General features: G+C 61.2%; 1 protein-coding gene across 2 annotated transcripts; it reads left to right on the top strand.

Annotated features, from left to right (window-relative positions):
* The first annotated feature begins 2,209 nt into the window (after positions 1 to 2,209).
* CSNK1G2 (casein kinase 1 gamma 2) lies at positions 2,210 to 14,038 on the top strand. 2 transcript variants are annotated; one of them, XR_012783488.1, is made up of 12 exons: positions 2,210 to 2,465; positions 9,211 to 9,665; positions 11,462 to 11,502; positions 11,605 to 11,674; positions 11,750 to 11,898; positions 12,000 to 12,234; positions 12,327 to 12,412; positions 12,479 to 12,563; positions 12,630 to 12,753; positions 12,853 to 12,936; positions 13,024 to 13,130; positions 13,225 to 13,255. XR_012783488.1 is itself a non-coding variant. In XM_075544352.1 (12 exons), the coding sequence occupies exons 2-12, from the start codon at positions 9,479 to 9,481 to the stop codon at positions 13,277 to 13,279; spliced, it is 1,248 nt and encodes a 415-aa protein (XP_075400467.1). In that variant the 5' UTR covers positions 2,213 to 2,465; positions 9,211 to 9,478; the 3' UTR covers positions 13,280 to 14,038. The 2 variants fall into 2 exon arrangements, 1 of the variants encoding a protein (XP_075400467.1); XM_075544352.1 differs by having other exon boundaries at positions 2,213 to 2,465; positions 12,630 to 12,778; positions 13,225 to 14,038.
* The last annotated feature ends 859 nt before the right edge of the window (positions 14,039 to 14,897 follow it).

The following is a 14,897-nucleotide window of genomic DNA, read 5'->3' as shown; positions in this document are numbered from 1 at the left end:
AATTGACCAGATGCAGCAGGTTTTGTTGGTATTTTTTAGTTGAAAATTGAGCCACAGGGTTGAAGGCCGGAAGGGTGACTAAGGACCAGAGGCCCGTGGGCTCCACCAGTCTCTACTGGACAGTTAGCCTGGTGTTGGGACCTGCTGCTCTCAGTGCCATATCCCTCGAGTGACCCTCACACAGCTGCCTCTCACACAGCCTTAAGCAGCTTCCAATTTCCGATAGACATCTCTATCAGCCCAGGTTTCCAGGTCTTTCTCCCTCAGAGCCGCCAGGTGGCTTTAGACCACTGGCCCTTCTGTTAGCAGTGGAGCACTTAATCATTGTGCCATCACGGTGCCATTCGGTGTGGTTAAAAAAAACCCAACAATTATAAACCACACTCACTGCCATCGAGTTGATGCCAACACACAGCAACCCTCCAGGACAGCTTAGGACTGCCCCGTGGGTGCCCGAGATTGTAACTGATGCTAGGAGTACAAAGGCCTGTCTGTCTCTCGAAGAAGCAGCTGGTGGTTTGTTTCGAACTGCCGGCCTTATGGATCGCAGCCCAACGCATAACCATGGCCCACCAGGGCTCCTGAGTGGGCTTAGTCTGACCCTAAGAAGGTTGCCAGTCAGCCTTCTCCTTGCAGTTTCCTTCTCCAGTCTTATTTTTATTTTAGGGAGCCCTGGTCCTATTGTGGTGACACATGGGGCTGCTCACGGCAAGGTCAGCAGTTCGAAACCAGCAGCTGCTCCTCCAGAGAAAGACGAGGCTCTCTATCCCCGTAGAGTTTCAGTCTCAGAAACTCACAGGGGTAGTTCTACCCTGTCACATGTGACTGGCATTGAGTTTTGAGTTCCATTTGGCAGAGCAACTGGGCTGTAGGGAGGGCTTATAATGGGAGACCATGTTACCTTTTCCCATATAGATTTCAGCTCTTAGGGCTGCCCTTCCTAATCCCTATCCTGCCCCATTGCACCATTTGAAATAATTTTACCAGCTGTCCTCCTCCTTCCCTCTAGGACGATGACTCCCACCCCCACTCCCTCCGGCGATGGTGCCAAGAGTCTAGCTCACCGTTCTATTCTCAGCGCCATTGGCAGGCACTTGAAACATTTTTCAATTGATGCATCTCTTCTTCCAACTTCAAAGTCGCCCCACCTCAGGAGGCACGTGGGGTGCATGGGGACGTCCGGAGCTGATTCTCCGTCCGCCTTCCTCCCAGGATCTATCCTGGCTGTAGCAGGGCCTCAACGAGTGGGCCATTACTGGCACCTCTTCCCAGGGTCCCTCGGTCGAGGGAGGCTTACAGTACAAATCCAAGGAGTGTCCACCGTCCGGGTACATGACACAGGAGATGCGACAGACTCCTTGACCTGGTATTTTGGGTGGTGAATCCCGGATGTGGTGTCCCTCCCCCGCAGATGGGGCCTCAACGGCAGGGTCTGATGATACTGAAAACCCATGGGTGTAGTATTCTGGAATCCTCTTCTTGTCTCAGTCATGATCGAAAACCACCAGCTGCCACCTAGTTAACCCTAATTCGTGGGGCCCCATGAGCCTGGCGTGGAACTCTGCCCCGCAGGGCGTAAGCAGAATGCCAGGCCTTTCTTTCGAGGCGCTTCAGGGCATTCTTGCACCTCCAACCTCTTGGTTTGCAGCCTGGCCCTAATCTCCATGTGGAAAATTTCCCTTGGGGCCACCACGTGCGACATCCAGCCAGGAAATTGGTAGGTCCCTAAATTGATGGACACCAGATTCCTTCCCACTCGGAGTGCCCAGCCTCCCACCAATCCCCACGGGGCCCGTGCCACGCGAGGCCACGCCCCGTGGTGACTTCAGATGGCGAGACCGTGACGTCACAGAAGAGGCGGCTGGGTGGCGGCGCAGGGGGGCCCAGACACGCGTCGCCATAGCAACAGAGGGGCGGGGCCGGACTGGTGCCGGAAGCCCCGCCCCTCGACAGTGGGCCCCTCCTGGCTTTTTCCGTGTCCGCCCGCCTCCGGAGGCCCCGCAGGCAGGGGCCCGGCGGCCCCCGAGCAGCCATAAAGTGTGGCGGCTGTCGCGCGGCGCCGCCCAATGTCGCAAAGCAGGCGGCGGGGCGACGCGCTGTCTGGCCGTCTGGCGCCGCCCCGCCCTACGCTGTGACGTCGAAACGCCGTGCGCGCCCGGCGGCTGCGCAGTGCGCGCGTCGCGGCCGCCGCCCCCAGGCCGACGCTGGCGGCGTAAAGCGCGCGGGCCCTCGGCGGCGGCGGCGGCGGCGCTCCAGACGCGGTGCAGAGCCGGGCGCCGGGCGGCGGGGACGTGGCCCCCGCCCCGAACATGCGGAGGCCGGCTGGAGCGGCGTCGGCGCGGGAGCGGGGGCCCAAGCGGGCGCCGGGGCGGGAGCGGGCCCGGGAGCGCAGGGCCGTGGCGCGCTACTGAGGCGAGTCGGGGCCGCCCTGCGCGGTTGGCCGGGGCCACGACGGAACCCAAGAGGTAACGACGCGCGCCCTCCACGAACACCACGGGGGTCCGGGCCCCCGCGGCAGACCCCGTCCCCTCACTCCCGACCCCCTCCGTCCAGCTCCCTGTCCCGCGGTGACCGCCCTCCGCAGCCCCCGGGCCGAGTGAGCCCTCTGAGCCCCACAATACAAACCGCCCCCCCCCCGCCACCCAGTGAACACCCTTTGCAGCCTCTCGCCCCACGAGCCCCATCCCCACAGACCCCCACAGTTTAGCTCCCCACCGCTCGGTGAATAATTCCCACCACCACCACCCCGTCCTCAGTGAACTCCCTCCACGGCCCCTGACCCAACGAGCACCCCTTTCATACTCCCCACCCCCCAGTGACTCCCCTCCACAGCCCTGACCCTACAGTCCAGATCTCCGCCCCCCCCAGTGAGCCCCTTCCACAGCTCCCCTGTCCTGTGAGCCTCCCCTTTATACCCCTGCCACCTGGTGAGCCTCCGCGCCAGACCCCTGTTCTCCAATCCCCGTCCCCTGGAGCTCCCCTCCACAAGGGCCCAACGGTTCTGAGGCAGACCCTTTGCCCCTCAGCGACCCCCATTTCCAACTTTACTTGCATTGGGTCCCTCTCCACATGAGACCCCTGCAAAAGCCCCTCTTCTCTGCGCCCCTACCCAGCTTCCCCAGCCCCCCCCAGTCCAGGCTCCTGCCCTGACCCCGAGCCCCCCTCCACACCTCGGTTTCCCGTCACCGACCCCTCCTCATCCCACCTCGGAGACTAGCCTGACTGCACATTCCTGCCTGGGCTGAAAACCCTCACCTCATGCCCCACCCCCTTCCTGCCTCCGTAGACGATCCCCTGCGGCCCTTCAGTCCAGGCCCACCACCCTGCACTCGCCCCCCACGGCGCCCCGGGACGCGGAGGGGGGAATGGGAGCCCCACGGGAGCAGTCTGAGTCGAGGAGCCCCCTTTGGGGGGGCCTGGGTCCCGCGGCTGGCTTGGGTGGACCTGTTGCCGCGGCGGCTGCGCTGCCTGGGAACTGGGCTCCTGCGGCCACGCCGCCCCTTCCGCCGGCTTTGTTTTCCGGAAACCTCGGATCCGGGAGGCCTGGCCGCACGCTGATCCCCCGCGCTCTGGTTTGCTGTGGGTGGATGTTCACATGGGGCGGGGGCTAGTGGCGCTCCCCTTGCTCCCCTTCCCTCCGGGCTGCAGAGCGGGGTGCCCCAGCTGGGGGGTGGGAGTGCATCAGGCCTCGCCAAGGGGTTGAGGGCAGCTATGCCCGGGTGCAGGGAAGTCCCCGTGGCACAGGGAAAAGGGGAAGTTGGCAGCTGCCGGGTGTTTGTTGCTGTTTCTGAGTCTCCACGGCAAACCTGCACAGGGGCTCCCTGGGAGACAGGTGAAGTCGGGGTGTGCCAGGTGTGTGTCAACGGGAACATTTGTCAGGTGGAGGAGAAAGGGTGGGATCTGGTCCCAGGGTGTGTGGGTCTGTCCCTGCGGGGCGTGGTGGGGTGGTGTCCTCAGTGACTCCTGTCTGCTTCGTTTAGCAGCTGGGCCTTCGTAAGAGCAAACCACAGCCACTTCCTTGGTAGCCCCTGGTTTCCGTAGCCACACGGTAACAGCCTGTGAGTGACTGGGTGGAGGAAATGAGTGAGCAGCCTCCTGGTTGTCCTGTGTATGTGGAGATGCTCATTCTGAGCACCGTTGATGGGGAGGCTGGCGTCTGCATGGTCAGGTGATTAGAGCACCCTGTGACCTGCTTAGTGACACTTTGAAGGGAGCCTGACCACTGGTCCACATAAAGACCTGCACCAAGACCACACTAAAGGACGGACAGTGGGCATCTCTGCCTGCGGCATCCACGGCCTGTCCAAATCTGCCTCGCTGGCATCTAGGTTTGCCCTGCCCCCAGTAGCGGTGAGTGGGTCAGCCTCTGGCCCACCTGGGTCCTGAATACCCAGAGGGCTGAGCAGCCTAGCCATGAGGTCTCCTGAGCAGGACTGGACAGGTTGTAGAGAGTCTTGACAGTGTAGGTTCCGCCCATCCACTCTCCTGACCCCGGTCCTGGTGGGCTTGGCCAGTGTCACATTGGGCAGCGCTTCCTTGTCATGAGCTGAGTGGCAGAGCTGTGTATGTCTACCGAAGCTGTGCCAGGACAGCAGGTTGTGGCAGGAGGTGCCTGGTGGCAGCCTGCACCCTGCACTGTAAGCACCCTGCTTTGGCCTGTGCCGGGAGCCAGGCTGAGTGCCTGTTTCACATGTGAGGCCTCCAGACCAAGATATGGCCTGAGGTCTGGCCTTCCTACACTGTCAGCTCCCTTGTGGGTGGGAGGGCAGTGCAGGATCTCCTTGAGTCTTGCCCAAGTGCCCAGTTGTGGGCACAGTTGCCCAGGCTCTGCTAGACCCATCTTCTCTGCACCTGCCTTCCATGCGTGGGGATGCTCAGTCATTCCAGCTCAGCGTGCTCACCCACAAGCCCAGAAAGATGCCCCTGGAGCATTTCCATGACTCCGGCATGTGGTTTGAGGAGTGCCTTTCAGTTCCCTGATCTCCAAGTTGATGACACGGTGAGCTGGGGCTTGGGGGATGGGGACACCAACATCTGAGGTCAGTTCTGCACAGGCGCCCTCTCAGTCTCCATTCCTTGTCTCCACCCCTGTACCTTGTTCACCTGCCAAGGTCCTGAGTCCCAGACAACGACCACAGGTGTCACAAGCCTCTGACTGCCCAAAAGGGCCATGCTGTCCCCTCGGCCCACTGCCCCCGTCACCTGAACTGTGCTGTAATCAGAAGACCTGGCTCGTTGTTTAAATAATTCAGGCCAACCCCATCACCTCCTGCCATCTTCTCGTCTTCCCTGGTGTCACCTCGCAGGGGTCCGTCCTGTGGGTCTGAGGTGTCTGCTCGCAGGGAGCCAAGTGCAGGTTCTTCCTTGCCTGTGACCCCAACTGCCACGAGGACAGTGCCTGCAGCTCCCCAGCCATGTGCAGCCAGATGGGTGAGGGCACATAGCCAACTAGGGTCCTGCTCATGCCAAGACCAGCCTGTCCCCCTAGAGTGCCCAGCAGGGGAGTACATCATTTTGACACAGCGCCCAGGTCCCTGTATCCTGCCTGTGGGGTATGCTTGAGACACCCAGATGGTGCCCCTCAGCAGAAGTCACCTGGGGGAGAACAGGTCCCCTGCAGCCATGGTGAACAGGGACAGAAAAAGCTTCACTGGTCTGCCAAACACAAATTGCCACCGCTTTTGTCAGAACTGAAGGCTGGCTGTTCAGGCAGTCGATGAGATGCCTGGACGTGACCTGGGTCTGAGCGGTGCTGGTGAGTGTCCCGGAGGCTGGTCTTTCACACTTGGTCACCTGGCTCTAGTGACCACACAGCAGAATGGAGCCGCCTGGGCTGGCGCCATCCTCACTATCTTACCCTGCCAGCCCAGCTTGTCCAGGCTGCTCCGCTTTGCCACTGATCGTCCGCCTCACCACGCATTGAGTCTCGCTGCCCCCATGTCTCGGGTTGCCCTGGCTGTACGAGTGCCGAGGGGTTTGGAGTGGAGGTGTGCAATGTCCACCTCCAGGCCACCCTGCATGGAAGAGATACACACTCAACCCACTCAGAGCTCCAGTGGAGGACCCGAACCTGTGGTGGGGGTCCTGGTTTACACCAACTGGCTGAAGCGCCCAAGACCTGCTCCTCGTGCACACAGGTCCCTGGGGGTGGCATGGGCACCTGCCCATTTCGTGTGGCTGCAGTGGCACTCGGTCCTGGCTATGGGGAGCTGCCAGGACTTGGCGGAGATGTCCCACCCTTACCGAGGCCTGTGACAGCTTCTGCATCCCTTAGCCTCTGGGGTCCTCTTGACTGCAGTGGACGTGATGTGGGCCCTGAATGGCATCAGGGATCCGAGAGCTCTGTGGGTGGCTGTGGCCCTCTTCCCAGTGGCATCAAGACGGCACTGAGCCTCAGTCACACATCCTAGAGATCTGGGTGTGTGCTTCACCACGTGGACACAGTAGTGCAGGCTAGTTCCAGAACATTCCGCTGCCACTGCCCTGGGCATTCGGAACAAGGACCAGTGTACTGCACATGTGGGTCATGACCTCCGGCCACAATGACCTCCAGGGCAGACTAACCATTTAGCTTGGCCCAGCTTCTGTGGACCCTGACCAACAGACGAACAGTTTGCCGCCTTGATTCCATGAAGCGTTCGAGAGGCCTCTGGCCTTGTGAGGCCCAAACCCACCAACGCCCTCTTCTGGACCCGCAGTGGCACAGACACGTAAGCCCTCACCTCATCAGGACCCTGGTGGTTCAGTGCCTGAGGCTCTGGGAGGCAGGGTGTGGTGTCCTCTGCAGAGCCTGCCTTCCCGACAGACTGGGCCCCTCGGTGCTGCCTGTGTGGTTCTTGCTTCGGTTCTTGGTGCTTTCCGTTGCAGAGCATCACAGGCCAGCACAGAACGTTTTTAACATCGCCTCAGGTCCGGGAGCCAACACCCTTCCTTCTAGAACTTTTCACACACACCCTGACAGACATTCTGTTTACCATGCACAGACTCACGGGCTGTCACACCCACCAGGTGATATAAGCAAGCGCCCCATCCTGTGGTCTCCACAGTTTCCTCACGACTAGATGCCCTGCTCTGTGACTGTGCTCCCTTCCTGGCAAGTGCCCCCACATTGCTGTTGGGGATCATGGGATTGGGGGCATGTTAGGAAGCCCCCAGAAACCCACTGAGGGCCTGGCCTCACCAGTGCCAGTTACACTCGTGTTAAAAGGGCCCAGGTAGCATGTGGGCTACAGGCTGGGCTGCAGGAGGCAGACCTGGCCACCTGCTTCTGTAGAGGCTGCTGTCGGCAGGTGACCTCAGTTGGTTCCAACTCGCCGTGCCCCTGTCAAGCAGTAAGCAGCTGCCGGGCCTGCGCCAGCCTCATGATTGCTACGCCGGAGCAGCACCGCGCCAGTCCGTCACCTTTGTCCCTGAGCCTCCACTTTGCCAGGGACTGGTCTGCCTGAGGAGCATTGTGCTCATGGGACTGCTGACCACACAGCCGCAGTTCTACCCTGTTCTATAGGGTTGCTATGGGTTGAAATTGACTCGGTGGGCAGCGAGGTTGGATTGTTGGTTCATCTGAGAACGTCTACGACGCGCGCCATCTTTGCTTCTATGCCTATGGCTGTACTTCCTCTAAGACAGCTGTGTCTGTTCTCTGTTCACATGCATCCCGCGGTCTTGGTGTTCACCATCCGGCACTCACGTGCACTGAGGCCTGGCACGTCCACATGTGCGAGGTCTTGTGGGGCAGTCTCCCCAGGCCGAGCGTGCCTGGTTCTGGACTGCTGCTGGCCCAGCTGCCTTCTAGCAAACCCTCTTCATGGCTCTGAACTGACGGTACTGCTCAGCTACTGCCCATGCCTGTGACCCTCTGACCCCCGACAGGGGGCTCTTCTCCTCGGCCACCCTGTGACTGTCTCCCATTCTTGGTGTGGCCTGTCCGTCTGTCTGCCAGCCTACTGTGTATTAGTGAGGAATTGTGCACACTGCTTCCTCCCACCATCCACTAGGTTTCTGCTGGAGGGGCCTACAGAAATCTGGAGCAGGGTGTACAGAGGTCTTGGGACACCTCTGTGCCCACTGCATGTGAGGGCTGGGGGAGGGCTGCTGAGGCATGCAAGCTCCGGGCCCTGGTGTGTCTGGGAGAGATGGGACAGGGTCAGCTCCGTGGCCGGTATCTGGCTCAGCCTGTGAGGGAATGGGGCTGCCAGGTCAGGAGCCACCCGCCCCTCCTGGATGAGTGACTTGCCAAGTCTGAGGCTGTTGGCCTCCATGACTTCTGACGGCGTGGTGTGGGGGTGAGGGCCGCCACTGCCCCATTCACAGGTGGGCGCCTCTCAGACCCTGTGTGCACTCAGCCGGCTCACATGGGCATCCCAGCCCACGTCTGGGCACCGAGCCTGTGCAGACATGCCTCCGTCCAGACATGCCTCTGCACAGCCCACAGGGCAGCACTGTGTGTCTGCTGGGGCTGTGGCCCTGCCCCCACCCAGCCTGGTTGGTAGTGGGGGGGGTGGCAGGCCAGTGACATCAGTACAGGAACTGTGACATCATTGTAGGGCTCCAGGCTCCCATGAGGGGCTGGCCTGGGCTAACAAGATGGAGGGTTCTCAGAAGGACGGCTAGGTAACTCGCCCTGGATTGTAACCAGTGGTCAGCTGGGGTGGGGGGTTCCATCTTATCCCAGGCACCTGCATGAGGCAGGGCTGGGGATCCTGGACAGGAGAGCAGTCCCCTCCCCTCATGTGGCCCTCGAAGGCCCCCCACCCCCATGTCGAGGATGTTGGTGTTCTCACATTGGTCTCTGCCCCTTCCTCCTGTGGTATCATTGTAACCAAGCCTCGGGTGATGTCTGACTGCCCCACAGGGGAGCCCTCTTGTTGCACGGGGATGGGGGGAAGTGCATCCCCTCATGGCATGCCCCCCCTGGAGCTGTGCTGCAGCCCCTGCTGATCAGTTCTCCACCTGCCCTCCTGACTGCCAGGGTCCTGTGGCCTGGAGGGCGGGACTCTCCTGAGGCTGGAGGTGATGACCAGGTGCTCAGCAGATGCTGGGAGGCCCACTGGAGTCTGGGTCTAAAGGGCATGTGCAGACAGGATGTGGCTTTGGGATAACACGCTGTAGGGGTGGATCTGAGGCAGGCCCCTCGCCCAGCTGCCTCACACTCTGGTAACTGACTGTGTTTTAGGGTCCCTGCCCCCCTAACCTGTTCCTGTTTCCCCACAGCTGGGAGCCACAAGATTTAGGGCAACAGGACCTGCCAGCAGAATGCCTTCAGCTTGCAAGCACACCTCTGAGGCCACCAGGATGGGCGCAGCGGCCGGGCCTCTGCGAGCTCCCTCCGTGCACTAGCTGGGCTGCAGGCCTGCCTGCCGCCTGCGCTGCCATGGTGTGCTAGCCGCTGCTGCCGCTGCCACCACCGGGACCTCAGCTTTCCGCAGCATCGGGTTCGCACGGCAGAGTAACCGTGGAGAGGCCAGGGTACCACAAACTGATGGATTTTGACAAGAAAGGAGGGAAAGGGGAGTTGGAGGAGGGCCGGAGGATGTCCAAGGCCGGTGGGAGCCGGACCAGCCACGGTGTTCGAGGCACGGGGACCAGCTCGGGGGTCCTGATGGTGGGCCCCAACTTCCGAGTTGGCAAGAAGATTGGCTGCGGGAACTTCGGGGAGCTCCGCCTGGGTGAGGCCCAGGGCTGGGGAGGGGGGTGACCCTTCCTGGGGGCCAATGGGGGCAGGGCCCCACCAACACCACCACAACCTGTGCCCAATGAGAGGAGTATGGGCACCTGGCTTGGATTGTGGAGTGATCTCTCCCTGGGTGCCCGCATGAGGCATCACCTGTGTTATGAGTGCTCAACTGGGCCCCACACTCGTCTCCCCTTCCTGAGCCCCAGGCCGAACTTAGGCTTGGGCTCTGACTTGGACCCAGAGCCCACTCACGTGTCTATGGCCCTTGGGCCTGCTGCTCTCAGGGGCTCCCAGCCCCAGCCTGCTGGTGGACAGGACATGCAGGCTAGTCAGTGGGACTCAGCTTTCTGACAGGAAGTGTCTGTCCTGGGAAGACAGATGTCTGGGGTAGGGCTCAGCGTGAGCACCATCGTGACTCTCCTGTAGCGGGTGGGCACTGGCAAGCCTGGCCTCATGGGCACTGCTAGTTTCATGCCTGCCCCAGGGCTGCTTGGGGGCAGTGCTTCACTGCCCAGACTAGGCCACTTGTGCCCAGAGGTTCCCCCTCCCCACCTTCCTGCTTATCCATGGTTTCAGACTGATAAAACTCCCTGCCGTCGAGTCGATGCGGATGCATACTGGCCCTTCAGGACAGGGTAGAACTGTCCCTGTGGATTTCTGAGACTATTTACGGGAGTAGAAAGCCCCGTCTTTCTCCCAGGGAGCGGCTAGTGGTATCGAGCTGCTGCCCAGTATGTGACCATTACACCACCAGGGCCCCTGTTCCTAGAATCCAGGGACTATGTGTGAGTGTATTCTCCTACCTGGGATTCCGTGGGCTTCGCATCGACATTTCCCAGCATGCTCAGAAGGCATTGAGTCTTCGTTCCTCCTGCCTCACTGCAGCTGCCCTCTCACTTTGGACCCCAGCCTTGCCCACGTTGGGCTGTGTGACACTCCCCATAGCCCTTAGGCTCTGCCACGTGTGCCCCAGCCTTCTCCCTCTCCGGGTTGGATAATTTGTTGGCCGCTGTGCTCTCCCCTCCCGTGCGCTGTGCCCATCGTGTGAGTGGCCTGTCCAGTTCTAGTTTCCATTTGGTTCTCTGTTGGGATCTCCATCTGCTCTGAGTCCTCCTACGGCCATAGCTGTTGGTGGCCCCTCTGAGTCTGGCCTGCATCCACTTTGTTGCCTTGCTGTTAGTATGCACGTGGGTTTACTTGACATGGACTCTGAGCAGTTTTTCCCAATGTGAGCTACATGGACCCCGACCCCCCAGCTCCACCCCTGTTTTGCTGGAGTGACCCAGTGGGGCTATGAGTAACATTTTTTTTCCTGAAAAACATTTGTTTGGAAGCTAGTGCCTCAGGTTTGAGTTCTGTGGGAGTTGTGTCGATTCCCAGAGATTGGTTTGGTTTCCAGTGCTGTTGGGTGGATCCCCCTTCTCTGGCTGGGGGCTTCCAGGGTCTTTCCCACTGTGTGGTGTAGTTCCTTTCAGGGGCACCATGTGCATGGATGGAGTAGCATCCTGGGTCCCTTCTCTGTGCACCCCCATTCTGGTGCCCTGGCAGCCTGCTGAGCAATGATGCCTAGGGTGGCTGTGGGCACCAAGTTGCCCTGCTTCTGTGGTTGTAGAGACATTTCACACTGACGGGACCTGGGTGGGGGGCACGGGCCAGGTGCCAATGGGGCTGGAAGTTGGCAGAGGCTTACTGGAGCCAGGATGCCCAAAGGGATGGGCAAGGCCAGCCTGCTCCCATGATGCGCTTACTTCTGGCCTTCCCCCCCCCTCCCCCTCCCCTCTTTCTCAGGAAAGAATCTCTACACAAACGAATACGTAGCGATCAAACTGGTGAGTCCTACCCCGTTGGCCTGAGCCCTCTACTGCCCCCTCCCCCCCCCCACGCCTGTCAGGAGTTGGTCCCATTGCCCCCTGCCCTTACCTCACCCCCAGGAGCCGATCAAGTCACGAGCCCCCCAGCTGCACTTGGAATACCGCTTCTACAAACAGCTCAGCACTTCAGGTACCAAGGGCAGGGGAGGTGGCCGACTCGCCTTCCCGTGGCTCTGTCTGTCTGTCTGACTGGCTGCGCCCACAGAGGGCATCCCCCAGGTCTTCTACTTTGGGCCGTGTGGGAAGTACAACGCCATGGTGCTGGAGCTGCTGGGGCCCAGCCTGGAGGACCTGTTCGACCTCTGCGACCGCACCTTCACGCTCAAGACTGTGCTTATGATCGCCATTCAGCTGGTGTGGCGGGGCTGGGCCGGGCTGTGGGGCAGGAAGCGGGCGAGGCGGACCCAGAGCACCGTGGTCAGGCCTCCCCCTGCCCGCCACTCACCCGCCCGCAGATCACGCGCATGGAGTACGTGCACACCAAGAGCCTCATCTACCGAGACGTGAAGCCCGAGAACTTCCTGGTGGGCCGGCCGGGCACCAAGCGGCAGCACACCATCCACATCATCGACTTCGGCCTGGCCAAGGAGTACATCGACCCCGAGACCAAGAAGCACATCCCCTACCGCGAGCACAAGAGCCTCACCGGCACCGCACGCTACATGAGCATCAACACCCACTTGGGCAAGGGTGCGCACGGGGAGGGGGAGGGCAGGCCGGCACAGGGAGGGAGGGGGCAGGCCCCACCTGCTGAGCCCCCTTCTCCCTGCTGCCCCATGCAGAGCAGAGCCGTCGGGATGACTTGGAAGCCCTGGGCCACATGTTCATGTACTTCCTGCGTGGCAGCCTGCCCTGGCAAGGGCTGAAGGTGGGTCCTGGGCAGGGAGGGTGGCTCCTTCCTGGGGCGTGGGGTCTGACACTCTCCCACCTCTAGGCGGACACACTCAAGGAGCGCTACCAGAAGATCGGAGACACCAAGCGGGCCACGCCCATCGAGGTGCTCTGCGAGAACTTTCCAGGTAAGAGGGAGCCCTTTGGGCAGGTTCCCCGGGTGGACGCCGAGGCACGCTGGGCTCTCTCCGCAGAGGAGATGGCGGCCTACCTACGCTATGTGCGGCGGCTGGACTTCTTCGAGAAGCCGGACTACGAGTACCTGCGCAAGCTCTTCTCTGACCTGTTTGACCGCAACGGTTTCGTCTTCGACTACGAGTACGACTGGGCCGGGAAGCCCCTGGTACGTGGGGGCTGGGGGCCGGCGGCTGGGTGGGGGCGATGGCCACCACTGTCCTGATGCCCACCTCTCTGCAGCCCACACCCATCGGCACAGTGCACCCCGACTTGCCCACACAGCCCCAGCTCCGTGACAAGGCCCCCTCGCACCCCAAGCACCAGGTGAGGATGAGTGAGGGAGGGCCCCGTTGAGGAAGGGAGCATGTGGGGACCTGGGTGACCCTGCCACCTGCCCCTGCCCTCACACAGGCGCTAAACTCCACCAACGGGGAGCTGAACGCAGACGACCCTACGGCTGGCCACTCCAACGCACCCATCACAGCGCCCGCGGAGGTGGAGGTGGCTGACGACACCAAGTACGTGCCTAGGGGCAGCCGGTGGGGCGCTCCTGGGCCCACCTTGGGACTCTCCCTGTGGCTGAGCCCCAGCAACCCCCCCCCCCTTCCCCAGGTGCTGTTGCTTCTTCAAAAGGAGGAAGAGGAAATCCCTGCAGCGACACAAATGAGCGACCAGTCTCTGCTGAGCCCTTGGCACCACTGCCGGTCAGGCCACAGCCACTGCCGTTGGCCGCTGCAGAGCGGGCACCGCCTCCACATGAGACGACCCAGGTTTCTCCTCCGCGTGTCTGCCCTCCCCGAGAGCATGAACTCTGCCAGCGAGGAGGCACGCGCCTTCCTGTCTGCTGGGTGAATCAAGTCCACCCGGTCTCCCTCCATCCAAAGCCCGTTTTCATGAGGGGGGCGCAGGGCTGGCCGCTGCTGCTCACAGGCCCGGCCAGATGCCAATGGCGGTGCTGCCCGGGGCCAATGTGTTGGGGAGAGGCCTTGGGCCCCCTAGACCAAAGGGGCAGGTGGGGGCAGGGTTGTGGCCGCCCCCCAACCAAAATGCTGCACCAAAGCTCTCCCCAGCCCCCCAGCCTCGCCGGCCTCACTTGGCGCCGGCTCCTCCTGCCAGGCGGGTGGCTGCAATGCACCTGCTTCCAGAGGCTGGGCACCGGATCAGCGGGACTGCCCCCTGGCATAGCTGTCTGGGCCCCTCCCTCGTCCGGTGCAGCCAGAGACAAAACCGCCTTAAAGTCTCTGGTGGCCGGGGCATCGCAGGGCCGAAGGCGGCCTCGGCAGCGGCCAGAGGGCGGGCGGCTGTCGTACAAGTCTAGTTCTGCTTCACAAAGTGTACAGAAATGGCATTTACGTTTCTTTGATGCTTCCTTGAAGCCATAGGACTTAGGGGCTTTTTTAAAAAAATAAAACAAAAATGAAACCAATCCCGAATGTGGTGTCACTTCTAGGGGCCCAGTGACTGCTCCACCTCCCCGTTCCCTTGGCCCTTTGGGCAGGATGGAGTGATGGGACCTGGGGCTCCAGGTAGGGCCCACCCTGGAAGGGCCACGGGCACATCAGGCTCTTGAGAAACTGGATTGGTGGTAGAACTAAGGTCACAGCTACATGGTCTCTCCTGTGCTCATGAACCTGACAAGATGGGAACTCACAGACACTACCACAGGGTGGATTCTGACTCTGGGCAGAGCAGAGCTGGCCCTGTGGATTTCTGGGATTATAAGTCTGTCTTGTCTTTCTCCCACTGGGGGTGGGTGGTTTCAAACTACAGGCCTTTCAGTTAGCTGCCATGCATAACCACTGTGCCCCCAGAGCAGGCACGCTTGGTGGCCACCAGACCCCCAACACCTGAGGGGTCCCAGGCAGTGACTAGGGCAGCCACCCCATTTGAATTGTGCAGCGCAGATCGACACCCACACCACGTCCCAGTCTTTTCAGGGCACAGAGCTGTGACCAGGAGAGCCTGGCACCAGAAACCACCACAGACTGCTGTCCCACCCTAGTCTGAGCCAGGCCAGCGACGCCAGGGCTTCAAGACTTGGTGATTCCGGGGAAAGCAGAGGCACACATAATGGTGAGGCCCCTGGTTCGTCAAAGGAAAAAGCTCGACAGGAGAGAGCCACAAGAGCAGAACCTGCAGGTGGCGCTACAGCGAAACGCATGGAAACATACACCACTGAGTCCCGAGTCCCGTGCAGTAACCAGCGGCCTTGAACCTAGGATTCTCGGGACCCCTTTACAAAAGCACAAACCAATGAACCTCACACAAGAACCAAAACACCAGAG

Source organism: Tenrec ecaudatus, chromosome 1 (assembly GCF_050624435.1).
Source record: "Tenrec ecaudatus isolate mTenEca1 chromosome 1, mTenEca1.hap1, whole genome shotgun sequence".
In the NCBI taxonomy this organism is placed as follows: Eukaryota; Metazoa; Chordata; class Mammalia; order Afrosoricida; family Tenrecidae; genus Tenrec; species Tenrec ecaudatus.
The sequence above is the reverse complement of the archived record's forward strand: the minus strand, read 5'-3'. Positions and strand labels throughout refer to the sequence as shown.

Excerpts from the sequence above, each read along its gene's own strand:
- CSNK1G2 (XM_075544352.1), top strand. The coding sequence starts at position 9,479 with ATGGATTTTGACAAGAAAGGAGGGAAAGGGGAGTTGGAGGAGGGCCGG. Across the intron at positions 9,666-11,461 it reads CTTCGGGGAGCTCCGCCTGG|GAAAGAATCTCTACACAAAC; the intron begins GTGAGGCCCAGG and ends CCTCTTTCTCAG. Across the intron at positions 11,503-11,604 it reads AATACGTAGCGATCAAACTG|GAGCCGATCAAGTCACGAGC; the intron begins GTGAGTCCTACC and ends CCTCACCCCCAG.